The sequence below is a fragment of the Capricornis sumatraensis genome, chromosome 9, assembly GCF_032405125.1.
Source record: "Capricornis sumatraensis isolate serow.1 chromosome 9, serow.2, whole genome shotgun sequence".
NCBI lineage: Eukaryota > Metazoa > Chordata > Mammalia > Artiodactyla > Bovidae > Capricornis > Capricornis sumatraensis.
In genome coordinates this window covers 65,308,311-65,329,533 of record NC_091077.1, presented here as the reverse complement: position 1 = coordinate 65,329,533, position 21,223 = coordinate 65,308,311, and the positions used below count along the sequence as shown (strand labels likewise).

General features: G+C 46.4%; 1 protein-coding gene across 1 annotated transcript in view; it reads right to left on the bottom strand.

Moving 5' to 3' along the window:
- The window catches only part of GALNT10 (polypeptide N-acetylgalactosaminyltransferase 10), a 226,654-nt gene that overhangs the window by 38,675 nt on the left and 166,756 nt on the right, over positions 1–21,223 (bottom strand). Inside the window, exon 5 of the mRNA XM_068980832.1 lies at positions 3,293–3,478. Within this exon, the coding sequence (XP_068836933.1) occupies positions 3,293–3,478 (186 nt within the window). The remainder of the gene's footprint in view (positions 1–3,292; positions 3,479–21,223) is intronic.

Below are 21,223 nucleotides of genomic sequence, written 5' to 3'. Positions count from 1 at the left end.
CTGGCCTGCCCCAGGTCCACTGAATCAGGATCTCTTGGGGTGGAGCTTGGATCTGCCCTGTGGAAGGCTCCCTAGGAATTTTTAAGGAAGCTGAAGAATCTTCCTGGGGAAAGATCTAGGGAAGGGCCCTTTCTCCCTAACAGGGCTTCCTTGATAGCTCAGTTGGTAAAGAATCCACCTGCAATGCAGGAGACCCCGGTTCAATTCCTGGGTCTGGAAGATCCAGTGGAGAAGGGAAAGGCTACCCACTCTAGTATTCTTGGGCTTCCCTTGTGGCTCAGCTGGTTAAGAATCTGCCTACAATGCAGGAGACCTGGGTTCAATCCCTGGGTTGGGAAGCTCCCCTGGAGAAAGGAAATGCTACCCCTCTAGTATTCTGGCTGGCAGAATTCCATGAACTGCATAGCCCATGGGGTCGCAAAGAGTTGGATATGACTGAGTGACTTTCACTTCCCTTCCTAATTCTTCATGGCTGTGCGAGGGACCTCCCTTTCAGGGAGGGTGTGGGTTGAGAAAATAAGGCTCTGCTGGATGCCGACTCATTGTGGGAGGTGTGAGGTCAAGGTGGCGGCATCAGACAGGCAGCATTCCATGGTGCAGTCCTCACCTGGAGATAGGGTGCCCAGGTTCAAATCCTGGTTTTGCCACGTGTGAACAGTATAACCTTGGGAAAGGTTATCTGGTGCCTCTGAATCCCGGTTTCCTGGCTGACAGAATGGAAGACAGCACCTACCATGTGGGGTCTCTGTGAAGACCAAGCAGGATGATGGCCAAGAGGCTTAGCCTGGCAGGTGACCTCCTCTCTGCTGACATCCTCTGTGCCCAGGATTGCTGAGAGCAGCTCAGAAGCAGGAGCCTCATTCTTTCTGCCCTTCAGTTTTCCTACTTGCTCTATGTGGATAATAATGCCTGGCCTGTCTCCTTTACCATATAACTGTCACCTTCAAACGCAGCTGTGGCCTAAAAAGATAAGGGACTTGCAGAGGCATGATGCTGCTGATGATGGTGATGACAGAAATGAAGAAAATGATGATCAAGTGTGGCTTCCTTTGGGGAAGGGAGGGCTAAATCCTTCTCAGGCTCAGAAATGCCTACTCTCCAAAGACGGCAGAGTGAACTGTGCATGTTTATGGCTTCAGACACAAAAGCCAAGGTGGGCTATATCAGCTGTTCATATCAGCAGGGACAGACTTTTACAAATACACCACTGGTTCACATTTCTATTGGAAAAAAGAATAAAAAAAAGGAAGAATATTTCTCCCATGTATGCCTGTAGATTATGAAAATTACCCCCATATATTCCCATAGAAACAGAGTTAAGGCTATTTAGACCAACAAGCTCAGCATCATGCCTACCACTTCATTCTCTTTATGAGTCACTGAATGACCCACCAAATGGGATGTTCCTTCAAGACTATAAATTAGGGTATGTAGAATGAGTTTTTTTCTTTCTCTTTTGTTCTCTTTCAGTCATGAGAGGCCGATCTAGACCTCTGGGTTTAATGAAATAAAGAGTTTTTCAGAAAAATCTGGGTTATGTCTTAACCCAGTAGGATCCTGGACCCTTGGGGCCAGAAGCATATAATCTCATACTAAAGTTTCATGTTGATCTGTGTTAGGAAACAAATATGCTGGGTTATCCCATTGATCTGTGTAGGATTTGCTTTCTGTCCTCACCTCTGAACGGGGGCCTAACTAGTGCTCCCTGAAGTGTAGTCCCTGGACCAGCAGCACTGTCATCACCCAGGGGTTGTCAGGAATGCAGCTTCTCAGGCCCCACCCCGAACTCCCAAACCAACAACCCTGGAGCCGGGCCCAGCACTCTGTGTTTTACCAAATCTTGTAGGTGATTCTGATACATGCTCAAGCTTGCCCTAATCTTGAGTCCTCTTTGCTCTCTATGCTTTCTCTTATGGAGAACATATCCCTCCATTTTTTTTCTTTTCCTTGTCTAGGCTGTCACAGAGCACTGGGTTGAGCTCCCCGTGTCATACAGTAATCCCCACTGGCTGTCTGTGTTGCCTATGGGAGGGTGTAGGCGTCAAGGCTGCTCTCTGCATTCGTCCCGCCCTCTCCCTCGCCCACTGTGTCCACAAGTCTGTTGTGTATGTCTGCATCTCTGCTGCTGCCCTGCAAATTAATTTTATTTATTTATTTGGCTGCACCTGGTTTTAGTTGTTGCATGCAGGACTTGGCACACAGGATCTTTTAATTTCAGCATGTGGGATCTAGTTCCTTGACTTGGGCAGGGATCGAACCCGGGTCTCTTGCATTGGGAGTATACAGGCCTTAGCCACTGAACCACCAGGGAAATCCCATACTCACCTATTTTTGAGGCTTTCACTTTTCTCTCTGGACTGACAGGTGTTCCCCAATCTGCCTCTATCCCTGTTCCTCACCTGACCATCAGCCCCACTAGGGGATTTCCCCTTCAGCATCTACCTACCTTCAGCTCACTGCCTTCCTCAAAGCTCAGTACCCCTAGATTCAGACCTGGTTCTTCAACCAGCTATGAGGCACCTCACTGCCTGGCAGCCTGGCTTCAGGTCTCCCTCCTGCCCACAAAGTTGTATGAATGGACTCCTGGATCACGCTGCCCTCTGTCTGGACTCCTTCCCTGACAGCTGTCAGAAACTCCCCGAGGAGCAAATGAACTTAGGCAGACAGTGTAGAATCCTGAAAGAGGATACACTTTGGAGTCAGATAGATGGGGACTTTGACACTTTTTGCCCAAGCGAACTAGCGAGTCATTCATTATCTCAGAACTTCAGTCTCTTCTAATATAAAAAGGGGACACTTTTGACCTGGCGTGGTTTTGTGAGGCCTGGAGATAAAGCTTACAGCTTTCTTGGCTCATAGTAGCAACGCAATGAACAACCACTGTTCTGAGTTGATTTGATGATGTCCCTTTCATCATCAAATCAAGATGCCTACTGCTAAGATTTAGTTTTTAGCAGTAGGCAGTCTTGGCTTGCTTTCCAGTAACACCTGAAGTAACCTGGGAGAAGCAGTCATATCACTAACACTAACGTGCTTTATGACTCTGGGAAAGTCACTTCCCCTCTCAAAGTCCCAGCTTCCTCCTCTGTAAAATGAAGGGGCAGGACTGCATGGATTCGTAAGGTCACTTTGAGCACCCCTGAATATCTGACACCCTTGTGGCACCTGGCACAGTGCTGGGTGCATCTCAGGCAGGCAAGGGAAGTCCTGTAGGTGACTCCCTGCAGAAGGTGGGGCCAGTGGCCACTGGCGCACTCCAGGCCGCCTACTTCACCTTGCAAGCCTCCCTTACCGAGCAAGGGGGGGAGCCAGTTGACATTGGCTTCACAGTGTGAGTCCAAGAATGTGATGACATCCCCAGTTGCAGCTGAGGCTCCCAGCATTCGGGTCCTGATTAGTCCTTCCCGTTTCTTGGTTCGGAGAATCCTCACGCTGGGGAAAAGGGCCATGTAGTCTTCAAGTGGTTTCTTCAGGTGTTCTGCAAGACAGACAGTAGAGATAAGATGGACAGGTGGGTAAGAACGATTGCTGAGTAATCGTTCTTGTGACCCCTTCTTTACAGTTTAGACAGATTTCTGGTACACTGTCTTATTGGGTCTCTCAGATGGGGCCAACAAGGGCAGGAAGCACCACCTGTGTACTGCAAAGGGGCGGGGGGGGGGGCTGAAGTTTAAAGAGGGCCAGTGTTAGTGCCAGACTTGCAACACAGAGAGAACTTCTGTATGACAGAGTTGGCAGCTGTGATTTATGTCTGGCTTGGACCCATTCCCTCATTTTTCTGGCAACAATACTTTGATTCCTTTTTGGGGGAAACTACCTTTTCCCTCCCATTCTCAGTCCTCCAGACTTGGGTGGATTTGGCCTCATCTCCTAGTTCCCAGGGGGAGGAGCGTGTGGCTTGGGCCTGGACAATCAGGGCATTCCATTCCCTTGGTCACAGTGACTGGTTCAGGGATGGACATGTGACCTGAGTTGGTCCAAACAATGAATCCTGAGAATTTTTTTTTTTTCAGAACTATTGAACAATGAGGCCCGTTTTTCTTACTAGAGTTACTAGGTTGGTTGGCTTTAAGTCTGGAGCTGCTCCTGACATCTTTAGCAAAATGAGGTGACGAGAGAGGATCTGCTGAGACTGAAGTCAACAAGTAAAAAGACAGTGAAGAGATGAAGAGAGACATTATCCTGATAACATTTGGATTCTCCAGATCGTCCTGTGCCTGAAGCAGATAGACTCCGAGTTGTTCTTATTACATATGACAACCAATTCCTCTTTTTGCTTATTCTAATGTAGGCTGGCTTCTGGCCCATGCCTGGAAAAGCTGTTATAAATAAATCTCAAAGACATTCTCTTTCTACTAAAAATGCCAGCTTTAACATGAGTGTCTCTTGATTTTAATCAGGGTTAGGCCCCTTTATGAAAACTACTATGCTACAAAAAACCTATACTTTATATCATATTTAATGGTGAAATATTGAATGCTTTGCTCTTGTGATCAGGAGAAAGGCTTTCCATTTTCTTTCTACTTTAGCAGTATTCTAGAATTCCTAGTCAGTGCAATTGGTAAGACAAAGAAAAGGCATAAAGATTGGAAAGACTATAGATGAAATGATTGCTTACACAGAAAATCTTCAGAAATCTACAAAAAACTAGAACAGGTAAACTTAGAAAGACTTCAGGACATAGATCAGCATTTAAAAATCAACTGTATTTCTACAGGCTAGCAAATAAGAAAGCAATTTGAAAATTCAATTAAAATGGTAAAAACACCATTTACAATTTAACAAAGTAAGTACAAACTGTATACTCTGAAAACTACAAAACATTGTTGAAAGAAATGAACAATCAAAATAAATGGAAAGATAGTCAATGTTCATGGATCAGATGACCTAATATTGTTAAGATGGCAATACCTCCTATGTTGATCTATAAATTCAATGTGATCAAAAACCACAGCTGGCTTCTTTGCAGAAACTGACAATTGACAAGCTGATACAACAATTTATGGAAATGCAAGGGATCAAGGAATCCAGCGCAGCTAAAAATCTAATGATTACTTGAACACTCATAGCAACATTGTTCACAACAGCCAAATGGCAACAATAACCCAAATTTCCATTATTTCACAGATAGATAAACAAAGATGGAATATATCCATATAACAAGAAATGAAGTACTGATACATGCCACAATGTGCACGAACCTAGAAATCATTATATTAAATAAAGGAGGCCAGACACAAAAGATCACATATTACAGGATTCCACTTGTACAAAATTCCAGATTAGGTAAATCCAGACCTGGAAAGCAGATCAGTGATTACCGTGAACTGGAGTGGAGGGGAATGAGGAGTGACTACTTAATAAGTATGGGGTTTCCTTTGGGGGGGGTGACAAAAATATTTTGAAATTAGATAAAGGTGATGGTTGCACAACATTATGAATATGTTAAATGCCAATGAATCAAGTACTTTAACATGAGTGTTACATATTTTACCATGAGTGTTACATATTTTAACATGGTTAACCTTATGTTATGTGGATTTTACCACAATTCTTTAAAATGGGCAAAGGATATGAATAGGTACGTCTTGAAAAAAGATACAGAAGTGGCCAAACACATGAAAAGATGCTCAACATCATTAGTCACCAGGGAAATATAGATCAAAATCTTAATGAAATACTATTAATACTTCACATCCACTAGGATGGCTATGATGAAAAAGGAACATAATAACAAGTATTGACAAGGATGTAGAGAAATAAGAATTCTCATACACTGTCGATGGGAGTGTAATAAAATGGTGCAGCCACTTTGGAAAACGGTCTGGCAGTTCCTCCAACAACTGAACACAGTTACCATACAATCCAGCAATTCTACTCCTAGGTGTATTTCCAAGATAAATGAAAATATATATTGGACTTCCCTGGTGGCCCGATGGTTAAGAATCTGCCTGCCAATGCAGGGGACATGGATTTGATCCCTGCTCCAGGAAGATTTCATAAGCCATGGAGTAACTAAGCCCATGTGCCACAACTACTGAAGCCTGTGTGCCCTAAAGCCTGTGCTGCACCGCAAGAGAAGCCACCGCAATGAGAAGCTCATGCACTGCAACTAGAGAGCAGATCCTGGTCACTGCAACTAGAGAAAGCCCCAGTGCAGCAATGAAGACCCAGTGCAGCCAAAAATAAACAAATAATTAACAATGAAAACACCAAAACATATATATCCACATGAAAAGTTGTACACTAATGTTCATAGCAGCAACATTCATAATACCCCCAAAGTGAAAATCAAATCATCCAAATACACATCAACTGAAGAATAGATAAATCAAATGCAGCATATCCATTCAGGGAAAATACTATTCAGTAATAACGAAGACTGAGCTATGGCAATGATACAAATGAGCCTTAAAAAAGAGTATGCTGGATCAAGAAAGTCAGACAATCTTGCTCTGAATTCACTCCACCAGGGCTTAGAGCTGGGCAGGTCCCCCTGATTTAGGGGATGTGGCCAGATCACCTGTGAGCTGACTGTAAATGCAGTTGCCTGGATCCTCCCTGTGATCTGGGAGACTGAAGGCAGCATCACGATCTTTGGTTTTACTTGACCCTCAGATAATTTTGATGCACAGCCAGCCTAGAGAGCACTGGAGTAGTTCAGTCTCTTTATTTTATAGACAGAAATTAAGTCCAGAGAGGGGAAGGTACCACAGTTAACAGTAAAGCCAGGGGCCCTTAACTGCTTGATCCAAAACCCTTTGAGCCTTTGATTTTTCTAACCCTGTACAAAAATGAACAATTTTCACTGGGAAAGCAAATTATGATTTCCGAAGAAGCTTCACATATTTCATCTCCCTTGATCCATAAACTCGTACTCTGCATCAATGCTGTGAAAGTGCTGCACTCAATATGCCAGCAAATTTGGAAAACTCAGCAGTGGCCACAGGACTGGAAAAGGGCAGTTTTCATTCCAATCCCAAAGAAAGGCAATGCCAAAGAAGCTCAGACTACCGCACAATTGCACTCATCTCACACACTAGTAAAGTAATGCTTAAAATTCTCCAAGCCAGGCTTCAGCAGTATGTGAACCGTGAAATTCCAGATGTTCAAGCTGGTTTTAGAAAAGGCAGAGGAACCAGAGATCAAACTGCCAACATCTGCTGGATCATGGAAAAAGCGAGAGAGTTCCAGAAAAACATCTATTTCTGCTTTATTGACTATGCCAAAGCCGTTGACTGTGTGGATCACAATAAACTGTGGAAAATTCTGAAAAGAGATGGACATACTAGACCACCTGACCTGCCTCTTGAAAAAGTTGGCTTAAAGCTCAACATTCAGAAAACAAAGATCATGGCATCTGGTCCCATCACTTCGTGACAAACAGATGGGGAAACAGTGGAAACAGTGTCAGACTTTATGTTTTGGGGCTCCAAAATCACTGCAGATGGTGATTGCAGCCATGAAATTAAAAGACGCTTACTCCTTGGAAGGAAAGTTATGACCAACCTAGACAGCATATTAAAAAGCAGAGACATTACTTTGCCAACTAAGGTCCGTCTAGTCAAGGCTATGGTTTTTCCAGTGGTCATATATGGATGTGAGAGTTAGACTATAAAGAAAGCTGAGCGCCGAAGAATTGATGCTTTTGAACTGTGGTGTTGGAGAAGTCTTGAAAGTCCATTGGACTGCAAGGAGATCCAACCAGTCCATCCTAAAGGAGATCAGTCCTGGGTGTTCATTGGAAGGACTGATGCTGAAGCTGAAACTCCAATACTTTGGCTACCTCATGCGAAGAGCTGACTCATTTGAAAAGACCTTGATGGTGGGAGGGATTGGGGGCAGGAGGAGAAGGGGACGACAGAGGATGAGATGGTTGGATGGCATCACTGACTCGATAGACATGGGTTTGGGTGGACTCCGGGAGTTGGTGATGGACAGGGAGGCCTGGCATGATGTGGTTCATGGTGTCGCAAAGAGTTGGACATGACTGAGTGACTGAACTGACTCTGCATCACAAGTCTCCCCATCTGACAGATGAGAAAACTGATCCTTGGAGAAGCTTAGAAACTTGCCCCAGGTCATACAGCCAGGACACTGCTGGGTTCGCCGTAGAAACAGGAGGCTTTCCCCCTCTCTAGCTGTGTTTTCCCAATCTCTCATCATCATATTACTGGCATGATTTTTGCCACTTCCACCTACCTTACAACAACTTCTTTAAGATTTTCTTTTTTAAATCAACTCACTTTTTTTCAAGCTAATAATTTTATTTGATTAATTTTATTTTAAAAGGAAACATTAAACACTATAAGTAGAAAATCGGTACCATTTGTGATAAAGAGCTAATGAATTTAAAAAGCCAAACTAATAAGGATAAAGTGATGTTACTAGATTTCAGCCAGATCTTGCTTCCCTCTTTGTAAAGGGAGATAAGGGTAACCAGCCAAGACCTTCCATCGGAGGTAATCAGAGGCAATGAAAGATCTGAAAAGAGAAAATGTACTCTCCCCATGAGTCAATGTTACTTAATGCAAAGTCTCAGAGCCACCTGAGATCATCTTAGGTCCCACTTATAATCACTTTCGTGCTGGTGCACTTGGGGAAACACTGCTCCAGGCACTTGATTTAAGTCTTCAGAAACGTAAGGACTAGAGATGAGGGGTGTTTTGTGTTGTGTTGTCTGGCACCCTGCAAGTCGGAACAATTAAAAGATACACAGAGGAAAGATTAACTCCAGATACAACCCCAGGCTGCAAGGCTGAAAAACACTCCAGGTCGCCTCTCGCTTGCTCACAAAGATTAATACGGCTCCTCCTGCCCTTCCCCACTTCTCTTTGGAACAGTGGCTCTGTAGAGAGCAGAAATCAATTCGCCCTAATTGAGGGACTAAATCTTTCCAAAAGAGACTTTCTTGGGAAGCGAGACATGATAGCAAGAGGCACGATCATGCTCCAGATAGGCTGCTCTTAGGGCAGGAACACTACCTTAAAAAAAAAATGCATAGTCATTGTCTTGTGACTAGCGCTTCTTGGCTAGGTTCAACTGGTCGGTCGTTAACATGAGGATGAGCTAATCTCCTATACCACACACCACTACTCCCATCAGAGGGAGATATATGGCCCTGTCCGGCTCTAATCATGAGGGCCCTGCTCCGGCAGAGACCCACCGCTAAATCACCCTGCACGCAGATGGCCGCAGTCATTACAGATGGACCAATTAAGGCCTTCTGACAGCTTGTGGCAAAGTCGGTGCAATTATTTAGGTGCAATTATGTTCCTCCTGTCTGTATTAGAAAGAACATTTACACAAAATCAGGACTGTTGCCTTATTTTACCATGCCGTCTTCTTGGATGAGGACATCTCATAAAGTCATAGAATTTTCAAGCTGGAAGGGACTTTAGATGAGGATGATGATAGTTATGATGATAACAATTACAGGGGACAATTACTGAGGCTCTGCTCACACATGGACCTCTCTCTATATATAATCTCCGTTGCTTACACCACCACTACAAATGGGGGTACTGTGGTCCTGTCTTGTATGAAAAGACACCGTGAGGCTCAGAATGGGTGGTGTGACCTACCCAAAGAACAGTTTATAAATGATGAAGCCAAGGTCTAAAACCCATACCTGACTGTAAGAGAGCAAAGCCTATCTCTACCTCCAGTCTGTTAGCTCCTCTGTTCTACCCAGAGAGGAACAGCTAGGGCACGTTAAATGCCTTGCCCAGAGTCAGATAGTGAGTCTTCCACTCTCAGGCTCCCCCCAGCTTCATAAACCCTAGGGCAAGGACCGCAAACATGCGTCACGGAAATGCCTATACTCATAGGTTTGTAATGGGTAGCTAAAGCAGTGTTAAAGACTCTGAGGCCAGATCGTGGCTAGTGTGACACTGCCAGGGCTGAGAGATGTCTGGCCTGAAGCAGCAAGGTGGCAGCCGCCCTGTGCCACAGAAGTACCGTGCCCATTCCAGGGGCTGCTCTGATTGGAAAGCAAAACAGAATTGCGTTTTCCCTTATTATCAATCCTAAAGGAAATCAACCCTGAATATTCATTGGAAGGATGGATGCTGAAGCTGAAGCTTCAGTACTTTGGCTACCTGATGTGGAGAGCCAACCTACTGGAAAAGACCCTGATGCTGGGAAAGACTGAAGGCAGGAGAAGAAGGGGATGACAGAGGATGAGATGGTTGGATGGCATCACCAACTCAATGGACATGAATTTGAGCAAACTCTGGGAGATGGTGAAGGACAGGGAAGCCTGGTGTGCTGCCATCCATGGGCTCGCAAAGAGTTGGACACGACTGAGTGACTGAACAACAATTTGCAATATAAGGATAAGTCAGAACTATCCAACAAGGGGTGAGGTTGATCCTGAAGGTGAGCCCCCATCAGCAGGTGTTTGCAGAGCATGGATCAGAGTGCTCACAAGTGGGTTCTGTGGGCTCTGCCCATACCTCTTCAGTATTTTGTTCTCTCCCTGCCTGCCTCCCACCTGCCAGCACCTGATGCTGCCTGGGGGTCTATATCCACATGGTGGACCTCAGCCAAGGACCATGGCGTGTGTGGACAACCACCCCAGCCCCCTCGCCCCTCAGGTGGGAGAACTCCGAGCATGTGCTCTGTGCAGGCTCTCCGTGGGGTCACCGTGCTTGCCAGTCCTGGTGCCCATCTTAGGCGCCCTTCCTGGCTGCCTCCCCCTTCCTCTTCTCACTTCCCCACTCTCTTGCTGGTGTTTCCTGAAAGCTTCTCTCAAATTAACCACTTGTACTCACAGCCCATCTCATGATCTGCTTCAGGAAACCCAAACCGAGACAGAGTCCAAGTGGCAGGTATGAGCTAGAACAGGGTTCCACAAACCCTAGTACCAGTCCATGGCCTGCTAGGAACCAGGCCACACAGCGGGAGGTTAAGTAGCAGGTGTGTAAGCTAAGCTTCATCTGTATTTACAGCTAGTCCCCCTCGCTTGCATTACTGCCTGAGCTCAGCCTCCTGTCATATCAGTGGCGGTGGCATTAGATTCTCATAGGAGCTCAGATCCTCCTGTGAACCTCACAAGCGAGGGATCGAGGTTGCGTGTTCCTTATGAGAATCATCTCCAAACCATCACCCCGCCACTCTGACCCTGGTCTGTGGAAAAACTGTCTTCCACAAAACTGGTCCCTGGTGCCAAAAAGTTTGGGGACCGCTCCGCGGAATTAGAAGATTTGCAACGCTGATGGTGTGATCCCTTGAAGGTGATGACTTTGGATCAGCAACACAATGATCTTTGGGATTATTATTTCTTTTTTTTTTTTTTTTAGGGGACCATTATTTCTGTAACTAATGATCCCCACATGTTTAGTATGCACCTTGCCAGGCTCCAACCCAAGCACCCTGCATGTATTTACTCATGGAATCTTCACAAACACTCCACAAGGCAGGTCATGGCTAGTATCCCTGTTTTACTGATGAGGACTCATGGGGTGCTGAGAGGTTTAGTAACTTTGCCCAGGTATACATAGTAAGTGGCAGGTCTCAGATTTTAACCTGGCAATCTGGTTCGAGAGTCTGTATGTAGGCTTCCTTGTTGAACTTTAAAAAAAAATTAAGTACCATTTCAAACATATTTTAAAAAGTAGAATAGAAAAATGAAGCCCCAAGGACCCATCACTCAGCTTCTGGAACTTCTGGCCTCTCTTGCTTCATCCCCACCCATCCCCTGGATGATACTGGTGCTGATGGAGTCTGTGCTTACAACCATTGTGCTCTTAGAGGAGGAAAGGCAGCAGTTGTGTGGAGGAGTGGTTAACAGGGAAGGATATTACAGCTTCCTCTGGACTAGCTGTCGCTTTCCTAGGAACACACCCAGTGAGTTATCTCAGTGCTGGGCACACAGGATTTTCTCACAAAATACAGGCTGGTCATCTCACCGGGCTCCCCAAAGCCATCACAAGGGGAGCATGGCAGGGCAGGTATCATCAATTCTGGTAACTGGAGAAGAAATCAAGGCTCAGGAAAGCGGAGGCTTGCCTGACATCTCTCAATGGCTGAGGCCTGAGTGATGATCAGAACCCAGAGCTTGTGCCCGCTCTGTCCTCCCTGCGTATCCCACCTGGAAATACACATATTTCCCTGGGAACTGGAGTCCTCCTGGCTCCTGCGTTGAATGGAGCCTCTCCCTCCTGTCTGCTCTGAAGGGCACTTATGACTCTGAGGATGGTTCTATCTGGCAAGCTGTGCACGAGAAGTTGCTGAGTGCTGACCCCCAAAAGATATGCTGGAGTCCTAAACCCTAGCAACCTATGAATATGACCTGATAGTATCTTTGCAGATGTAATTAAGTTGAGATGAGGTCGTATAGGTTTACGGCAGGCCCTCATCCAATGGCTGGTATCCTTACAAGAAGGAAATCGGGGCACACAAGGAGAAGGCCACAGGGTCGCAGAGGCACAGGCTGGAGCGATGCATCTATTTGCCGAGAAACACCAAGGGTTGCTGGCAACACGGGATCTAGGGAGAGGCGAGGAGGGGTCCTCTGTGAGAGCCTGCCGAGAGAGCGTGCCCCACTGACACCGTAAGCTCAGACTTCTAGCCTCCAGGACTGTCAGGGATTAAGCACGTGTTGTTTAAAGCTGCCTGGTCTGTGGTGCCTTGTTGCTACAGCCTGAGGACATGGAGACAGAAGGCTGAGGTCTCACACACTGGCATCGAAACAGGGACACACAGCAAGGACATGGCTGCAATCCAGGCCACTGCTGTCCCTTGTCTGGACCGCTGTGGTCCGTGGCCAACTGAAGGAGCCACGACTGCTGTCCCCCTGTCTGGCTTTAGTCTACACGCAGCAGTCATGTGGCCTCTCGGAAAAGAGGTAGATGGCACCTTGGCACCCTTGCACTCTTGCTTAAAATCCTTCCATGGCTCCCCCTGGCTCTGGGGAGAAGGTCCCAATCCTTCCCAAGGATGACAGGCTGTGTGTGGCTGATCCTGCCCCCTCTCTAGCCTCATCCTCCCCTTCCTTCGTCACAGCCCCCAACATGTCACCTTCTTTTGGCGTCCAAAGACTCCATGATGACCCCTTCTGCCTGAGTGTCTATGTCCAAACCAGTCCCTCTGCTTGGATTGCTGACGTCCAAGCCTCTTCACATGTCCCCCTCGTTAACTCCTGTTCATCCTTCAGATCTTGGGTCACACCTCATCACTAAAGCCCTTCCTGACCTCCTGCTGCTGCTGCTGCTAAGTCACTTCAGTTGTGTCCGACCGTGTGACCCCAGAGACAACAGCCCACCAGGCTCCCCCATCCCTGGGATTCTCCAGGCAAGAACACTGGAGTGGGTTGCCATTTCTTTCTCCAATGCATGAAACTGAAAAGTGAAAGTGAAGTCGCTCAGTCGAGTCGAACTCTTCACGATCCCATGGACTGCAGCCTTCCAGGCTCCTCTGCTCATGGGATTTTCCAGGCAAGAGTACTAGAGTGGGGTGCCATTGCCTTCTCCATCTTGACCTCCTAGACAAGAGCAGATCCTGAGGGCAGATGGGCCCAGAGCCCTGAACCTTGCTCTCCCCGCTGCTGAGCTCAGGTCATGGTTCCCTCCCTGTGCACTGACTGACTGCCTCCCTCCACTCAAGGTGGCAGAGGAGCAAGCTCTGCTTGCCAGTGTGGCCTTCGTGCCTGGTGTGAGGCCACAGGCATCTGCAAATCCCTGCTGAATCCACACGCTTTCCTCCTCCATCATTTCATTTGATTTGATTTGATCTGATTTGATTTCCCTGTGAAGGAAGCAGGTCATGGTTCATCATCCTCATTTCAAGATGAGGTTAGTCAAGTTTAGAAGACGTCTCTGGTCCAAGGTTACACAGCCAGCCATGTATATGGTGAAGACGGGACTCAAATCCAGTTTTAGTTTGTTCAGGAATCTTTGCTGTACTCCTGTGTGTAACCAAATTAATTCCCAAGTAGAATCTAGAGCTTCAATCTCTGGTGCTATCACGCCTTGCAGAGACTCCTGAGGGGACCGAAGATAAAGGAGCTCGGCGTGTCCCCAGTGCTGGCAGGACACCGAGCCTGTGCCACAGGGCCCTGTGGGTGGGGCCCCAAAGAAGGAGGAGAAGATGGAAGAGAGGGGGGACGAGGAGGAAGAGGAAGGGGACGGGGCAAGTACGGAGCACGTCACACATCAGACAGACCCCCGTGTCACTGCTGGTTCTCCGGCCTCAGTGGAGCTGTCAATAGCGCAGAGCCCACGGCAAGAGAGGCTGCCTTCCCTACACTTGGCCTGGCTTCTGGGACTTCAAGGTGTTCTGGGTCTTGTCACATCTCAGCTCTGCTGGGCTTCTGGCTATTCAAGTGTCATAGCTCATCTGTTTTCAGGATGGGTTTATTCACTTTTAAGTCTTCGACACTGTATTTTAAGGCACTGCTAATCCATCTGGAATAGGGAAGGGCTCCCGGCAGGCAAAACCATCTCCCTGTGTGCTGTTTTGACACTCAAGTGCTGCTAGCCAAAGGCCAATTGTTACCGTGAGTTAGGGCCTCATCTTTATCACCGCTGTCACTGCCATGGGTTCTGCTCGGTGCTTACTGTGTGCCTAGGCCCAGTGTTAAGTGCTGTTACCTATACAGACCGTCTCATTTCATTCTTACAACAACTCTGTAAGGTAGGCCCTGTGAGCTACAGAAGGGGAAACAGGCTCAGAAAAGTTCTGGGCCAGTCTATGTCCAGACACTAGTAGATAACAGCCAGGTGTTTCTAATCCAAAAGCTGGCATTATTAACCATATGAAGCGATGCTACCCTGCCAAGTCCCTGGTCTCTCCGTTCTGCCAGGTGGGTGGTAATGGTGGTTGTTCAGTTGCTCAGTCGTGTCTGACTCTTTGCAACCTCACAGACTACAGCACGCCAGGCTTCCCTGTCCTTCACCATCTCCTAGAGTTTGCTCAAACTTTTATTGAGTCGGTGATGCCATCCAACCATCTCATCCTCTGTTGCCCTCTTCTCCTCCTGCCCTCAATCTTTCCCAGAATCAGGGTCTTTTCCAATGAGTCGGCTCTTCACATCAGGTGGCCAGAGTATTGGAGCTTCAGCTTCAGCATCTCTCCTTCCAATGAATATTCAGGGTTGATTTCCTTCAGGACTGATTGGTTTGATACCACTTCCCAGTTCCACAGCCTCCATCCTATCATCTACCCCCAGGCTTTCACTTACTTGGAAAACTTTCAGACAAGTAAATATAAACAGCAAAAAAATTAAAAAGAGAGGTCAGGAAGGAAAGCTATGTTTGCACCAGGATAGGTTTTTGTAGGGGAAATGTATAGGCATTGAAGCATCGTTTATTGTTTGTAAAAGGAAAGCAGATGAGCCCTTCAGGAGAGACATACTTTTTTTTCTGGCCCAGAGTCCTTGGAGGAAGTTCAGAGAGTGGCAGAGCTGAAAGGGGCCTCCAAATTCAGCTAGAAGGCCTTTTTTATTCTCCTTTGACACAGGTCTTTTATAACACATTCTAAGGCATAACAGTTACTTTTGATGTGTGTTTTTGAAAAAACAAAAACAATCATTTCTTTCTTTTCCCCTTCCTCCTCTGCTTCTTGATAATAGCTTTATTGAGATAAAATTCACATACCATACAATTCACACATTTAAATATCTTACAATTTACTGCCACCCAGCCATTCCTGCACAGCTAAAAGTAGTGAAGGAAACCTCCCTTAGTCAAGACCTTTCTTCCAGAGAGAATTCAATTCAGTTTACTTGTTTATTTACTGGCTGCACGGCATAGCATGCAGGATCTCAGTTTCCTGACCAGGGATCGAACTCATACTCCCTGCAGTGGGGGCATGAAGTCTTAACCACTGGACTGACAGGGAAGTCCCTAGCTCAGTTTAATCAAGAAAGCATTTACTGTATTCCTGCTGTGTGTCAGGAACTCTGCCAGACACATTCCTTTCTGCTGATCCAACAGGGTGATTCTCAAAAGTGTGATCCCCAGACGGCTGCAGCAACATCTGGAAGCTTATTTGAAGTGCCAATTCTTAGACCTCACTCCAGACCAACTGAATCAGATGGGTGGAGCCTGTTGATCTGGAATTTAACAAGCTCTCCAAGTGATTCTGATACATGTAAACATTTGAGACAATTATCTAACAACGCAGATGGTGACCCCAGGGAAATAAACCTAGGTGATTGTGACCATACAGTTACCCCCTGTGTCTGTGGTTTCGGCATCTGGGGATGGATCTATCCATGGATTGAAAATACTCAGAAAAAAAAAAAATCCAGAAAGTTCTGAAAAGCAAAACTTGAATTTGTGTGCTGGCAACTATTTACATAGCATTACCCTGTAAAGGAGATCAGCCCTGGGTGTTCTTTGAAAGGGAATGATGCTAAAGCTGAAACTCCAGTACTTTGGCCACCTCGTGCAAAGAGTTGACTCATTGGAAAAGACCCTGATGCTGGGAGGGATTGGAGGCAGGAGGAGAAGGGGACGACAGAGGATGAGATGGTTGGATGGCATCACCGACTCGATGGACGTGAATTTGAGTGAACTTCAGGAGATGGTGATTTCATGACTCTCCAATGAGTCTAACAAAGTGTGAAAAACCCTGGCTCTGGGCACAGTCTGGAATCTACAGTGTTAGAAGAAGATGCACCACTTGACCTGAGGTCCTTGGCCATGGCCCCTGACCCCTGAGGCTAGTGCTCTTTGTAAAAGACCCCACTGTTGTTATTGTTATTACACTTCTAAGAATGTACAAAAATGTACCGAGGGTCTAGTTCTATAAGCAGGACAGTTACTGCATAGCTTACTTCAGTAGGTCATGACTAGAATTCCTGTGCGTTGATTTGAGACCTCTGGAACACCACATGGCTGGACAAAGTCATTGCTCCCAAATGGCTAACTTCCTTCTACCAAAAACTTCACAGAGCACAATTTTAGGTGTCTTTCCTCTCACCGTAAGAGCTGCTAGGCAGATGCATACATGGGGCTTTTGTATTCTATGGGCCTACTGCCTCAAGCAGCTAAAAAGATCAAGGACACAGGAGACTTATGGGAACTGGGCCCAGACTATCAAAAGCCAACATGGTGCCGACACTGGGCTGACTCACCTTCTGATTCAGGGGTTTCAACGGAGAAGGCAATGGCACTCCACTCCAGTACTCTTGCCTGGAAAATCCCATGGGCGGAGGAGCCTGGAAGGCTGCAGTCCATGGGGTCGCTGAGGGTCGGACATGACTGAGCGACTTCACTTTCACTTTTCACTTTCATGCGTTGGAGAAGGAAATGGCAACCCACTCCAGTGTTCTTGCCTGGAGAATCCCAGGGATGGGGGAGCCTGGTGTGCTGCCGTCTATGGGTCACACAGAGTCGGACACGACTGAAGTGACTTAGCAGCAGCAGCAGCAGCAACCCTCTCCTACTCAGTGTCCCTTTATGTGACAGTTGTTCTGTATGCCCCCCTTTAATATCCTAAAATAAAATTCATAAATAACACAATGTGCTTAACACTTAAATGGGGAAAATTCTGTATGATCCCCCAACTGTGATACAGAGAAGAAATAATAAAGTGACATGTGTTTCAATATGTAAATATCTGGAATGGCTACAAGAAGACAGTGAAGTAGCCAAGTGCTTGCAGTTCCAAGTGTCATTTACTGAACACGTATCGGTTCACCTTACAGACCAGTGCAGGTCTGTGGGCTGGCAACTTAGGTACCACAAGCTGCACTGTTATTGATTTGATTTCCTGTAACACTGGATAACTTCTGATGAAGTTCCAATCCCCAGAAGCAAATCTTCCCCTGACATACATATATTTCTGGAAAAGTCAGCACCACGGCATACCTGGGGAGGGGGTAAAGTTCACTTTGGGGAGGCATGTGTGTAAGCTATAAGTGTCAGTGTGCAAGAGAGGTAGAGAAGTTGGGTGAAAGGTGCACGGGCATGTTCCAGTAACACAATACATTTCTGGGCAGAACCTTCGGGAGGAGGAAAAGGGAATCAGTGAGCCTGGGCGTTGTGTGGTGGGACGAGTGAGAGCAAAGCATCCCAGTGGTGTGGATCAGAGGCTGTGGGAGAAAAGGGATATTGAATGAGAGCTGTGCACTTTCCAGGTGGCTCAGTGGGAAAGGATCTGCCCGCAGTGCAGGAGACCTGTGTTCGATCCCTGGGTCAGGAAGATCCCCTGGAGAAGGAAATGGCAACCCCACTCTAGTATTCTTGCCTGGGAAATCCCACAGATGGAGGAGCTGGCTGGCTACAGTCCATGGGGTTGCAAAAGTGTTTGACACGACTTAACAACTAAACAACACAATGACAAGAGTTGTATGTGGGTGGCTATGGCATCTGTGATGTAAATCTCCCTCCTCTGCCTCGTCCATCAAGTGTTCAGTAAAACCCAAAGCCCTTCCTAATATTTTTGCACACATGGACACTTCCACGGGGCTCTCCATTCAGAGTGGAAACAGAGTGAGCCCCTGAGCAGAAGCCAGAGCCCCGGGGCAGCAGACTCAGGCTTCCACCTGCCAGGCGCCAGGCACTGTCCCAGGTACTTGGCTGGCTTCATCCCACACGCATTCTTGACAGCCACCCTATGAGGGTTAATCCTATCTGAAAGATGTGGAAACTGAGACTCAAGAAGGGTCTGTCACTGCCCATGATCACACAGCTAGTATTGTGAATTCCAGCCTTAATCTGTCTCTTTCTACTATTCCTTGCAATCAGTGGCCTCTTGGTCTGGTGGCTTAATTTGTTAGGTTTACAGGCAAAGCTCATTTTATTGCACTTTGCTGTATTGAGCTTCAAAGATATTGAAGGTTTGTTAGCAACTCTATGCCAAGCAAGTCTATCTACCATTTTTCCAACATTTTTTCACCTCGTGTCTCTGTGTTACTATTTGGTAATTCTTGCAATATTTCAAACTTTTTCACTTTCCATCTTTGTAATGGAGATCTATGATTGGTGATCTTTGCTGTTACTAATATGACTCACAAGACTCAGATGATGGTTAGCATTTTTTAGTAACAAAGTATTTTTTAAATTAAGGTATATACTGTTTTCTTTAGACATACTGCTATTTCACACTTTATAATAGACTACTGTATAGTGAAAGTGAAGTCGCTCAGTCGCACTCTTTGCGACTGTATAGACTGTAGCCCACCAGGCTCTTCCATCCATGGGATTTTCCAAGCAAGAATACTGGAGTGGGTTGCCATTTTCTTCTCCAGGGGATCTTCCTGACCCAGGGATCAAACAGGTTTCCTGCATGACAGGCAGACTCTTTACCCTCTGAGCCACGAGGGAATCCCATAATGTAAACATAACTATTATATGTATTGGGAAACCAAAAAAAATGCATGTGACTCACTTTATTGTGATATCCACTATACTGCAGTAGTCTGGAATCAAACCTCCAATACCTCCGAGGTCTGCTGTGTTTCTTTGGCACTTTTCTGAGAATGAATGGAGATCTGACCTCCAACCTGAAGATAAATTGTACACCTTCCCCAAACATTTGCTTGAAACCACAAGGCCCTCTGTTTCTTGGCATCACATTACAAATTACTCCATTCCTCAGGGCACAGGTATTTGGCCTGAACATGCTTTTGGTGATTTTAAGAATGAATTACACTCCTTCCTTAAGCAATCACATCCACCAGCCAGCTCCCAGAAATAGAAAGCACTTCATCACACAAATTAACTCCTCTCTCCTATTTCACAGAAGATGAGTAATCTATTAAAAAAAAGAGATGCTATTATCTAAACAGGCAGCTTATCTGCACTTTTAATTTCAACTAAATGCATTGGTCCCTTTTCACTGGGTGGGTAGGGCCATAAATCTGTTTAATAATCAGATGATGAATAAAAATACACCAGGAACTACCACTATCAAGTTAATTACAGCCTTCCCTGTTTTCTGAGAGCTACTCCCCACCAATCAGCTACACACGAGAATAGAAGGCTGGGTCCCTTGGACTTGGCCGTCGCCACTTTTTCACCCAGTTGGAGCCCATCCAGGGGAGCAGATTCATGGGCAATTTCAGTTGTGGGTTCTTGGTAGCTCCTCTTAAATTATGTCAGGTTGTCAGGTGTTGGAAAGCAACATGTGTTTCATTTCGGATGCCGGCTTCCATGCTCATCATTTAAGGTGTTATTAAAGAAGAAAAAAATCCTTCCACTTTAACCACAGTGTCAACCTGTCAGTTTCATATTCGTTAAAGGGCAAAAGCCTTCCCCTGGGGGATATTTTCCTGCTCGGTGTGCAGGAAGAGAAAGCTGAGCATATGTCAGAGCTTTCTTTACCACCCTAACTACTGCCAACCCACCCCCCCCCCCCAAATCCCAGCTCAACCTCTGGAAATCTCTGCTTTGCAGGGTCCTGAGATATCTCATCTAGGCCTCTCTCCTCCCTGCTTCCTCGCTGGCTAGCACCAGAGGAGGAACTGTGGGATCTTCAGCTACTCACAGAGACTTCCACATCAGGGACTGACCTGGTCATCTTGGCCTCTAATCCCTTTCCTCTCTTCCAATCCACACTGCAGCTACAGCACAGGTCTACTGAGGTCATCTGGTGACATTTCAGGGTTCCCAGCAATGTCCAGAGCCCACCTTTCCGGATCTGTCTCCCTCCTCAACCCTGCACCCGATCCTTTCTCTGCAGCTACCACTTGACCAATTTTCTTGCCTTTGTTCGTTTACTCTTGCGAATCCTGCAGCTCAGAGCATCCTTCTTTGCTTCTCTGTCCCAGGGCATCCTATTCTTTCTTCTGGGCTCAGCTCAAGGTGCTCCTGAATCAGCACATGAATGATGCTCTCCAGATGCCCGAGTGTAGCACACGCTCTGCTTTCCATGCACGTACGGGTTCAGGACTCGTGTCTCTCTGCTCAGCACCAAGCTTCTTGAGGGCAGGACCAAGAGTGATTTATTTTCCTGTCCCTCATAGCACCTGCACAGCAATGTGGCATGTTCTGACAGATATCTGGTGAATGATCCTGGCTTGATGTATTTTCCTTGCCACTTGCGGCTTTTATTTTTTAAAATCCATGCCACCATGACATGACTCAACATGTCACCCAAGGGAAGACATCAAGCATGTTCAGGGGGCTCTGTCATCCAGGTATTCACTCATGAGTCTCTAAAAATAGGACATAGCATCAGGAAGCAGAAGCCATCTTCAGAGCTGGTATTTATCAGTGAACTGATAAATCAGAACCACTCATGAAACTCCCACTCAGGTATCACCCCTTCC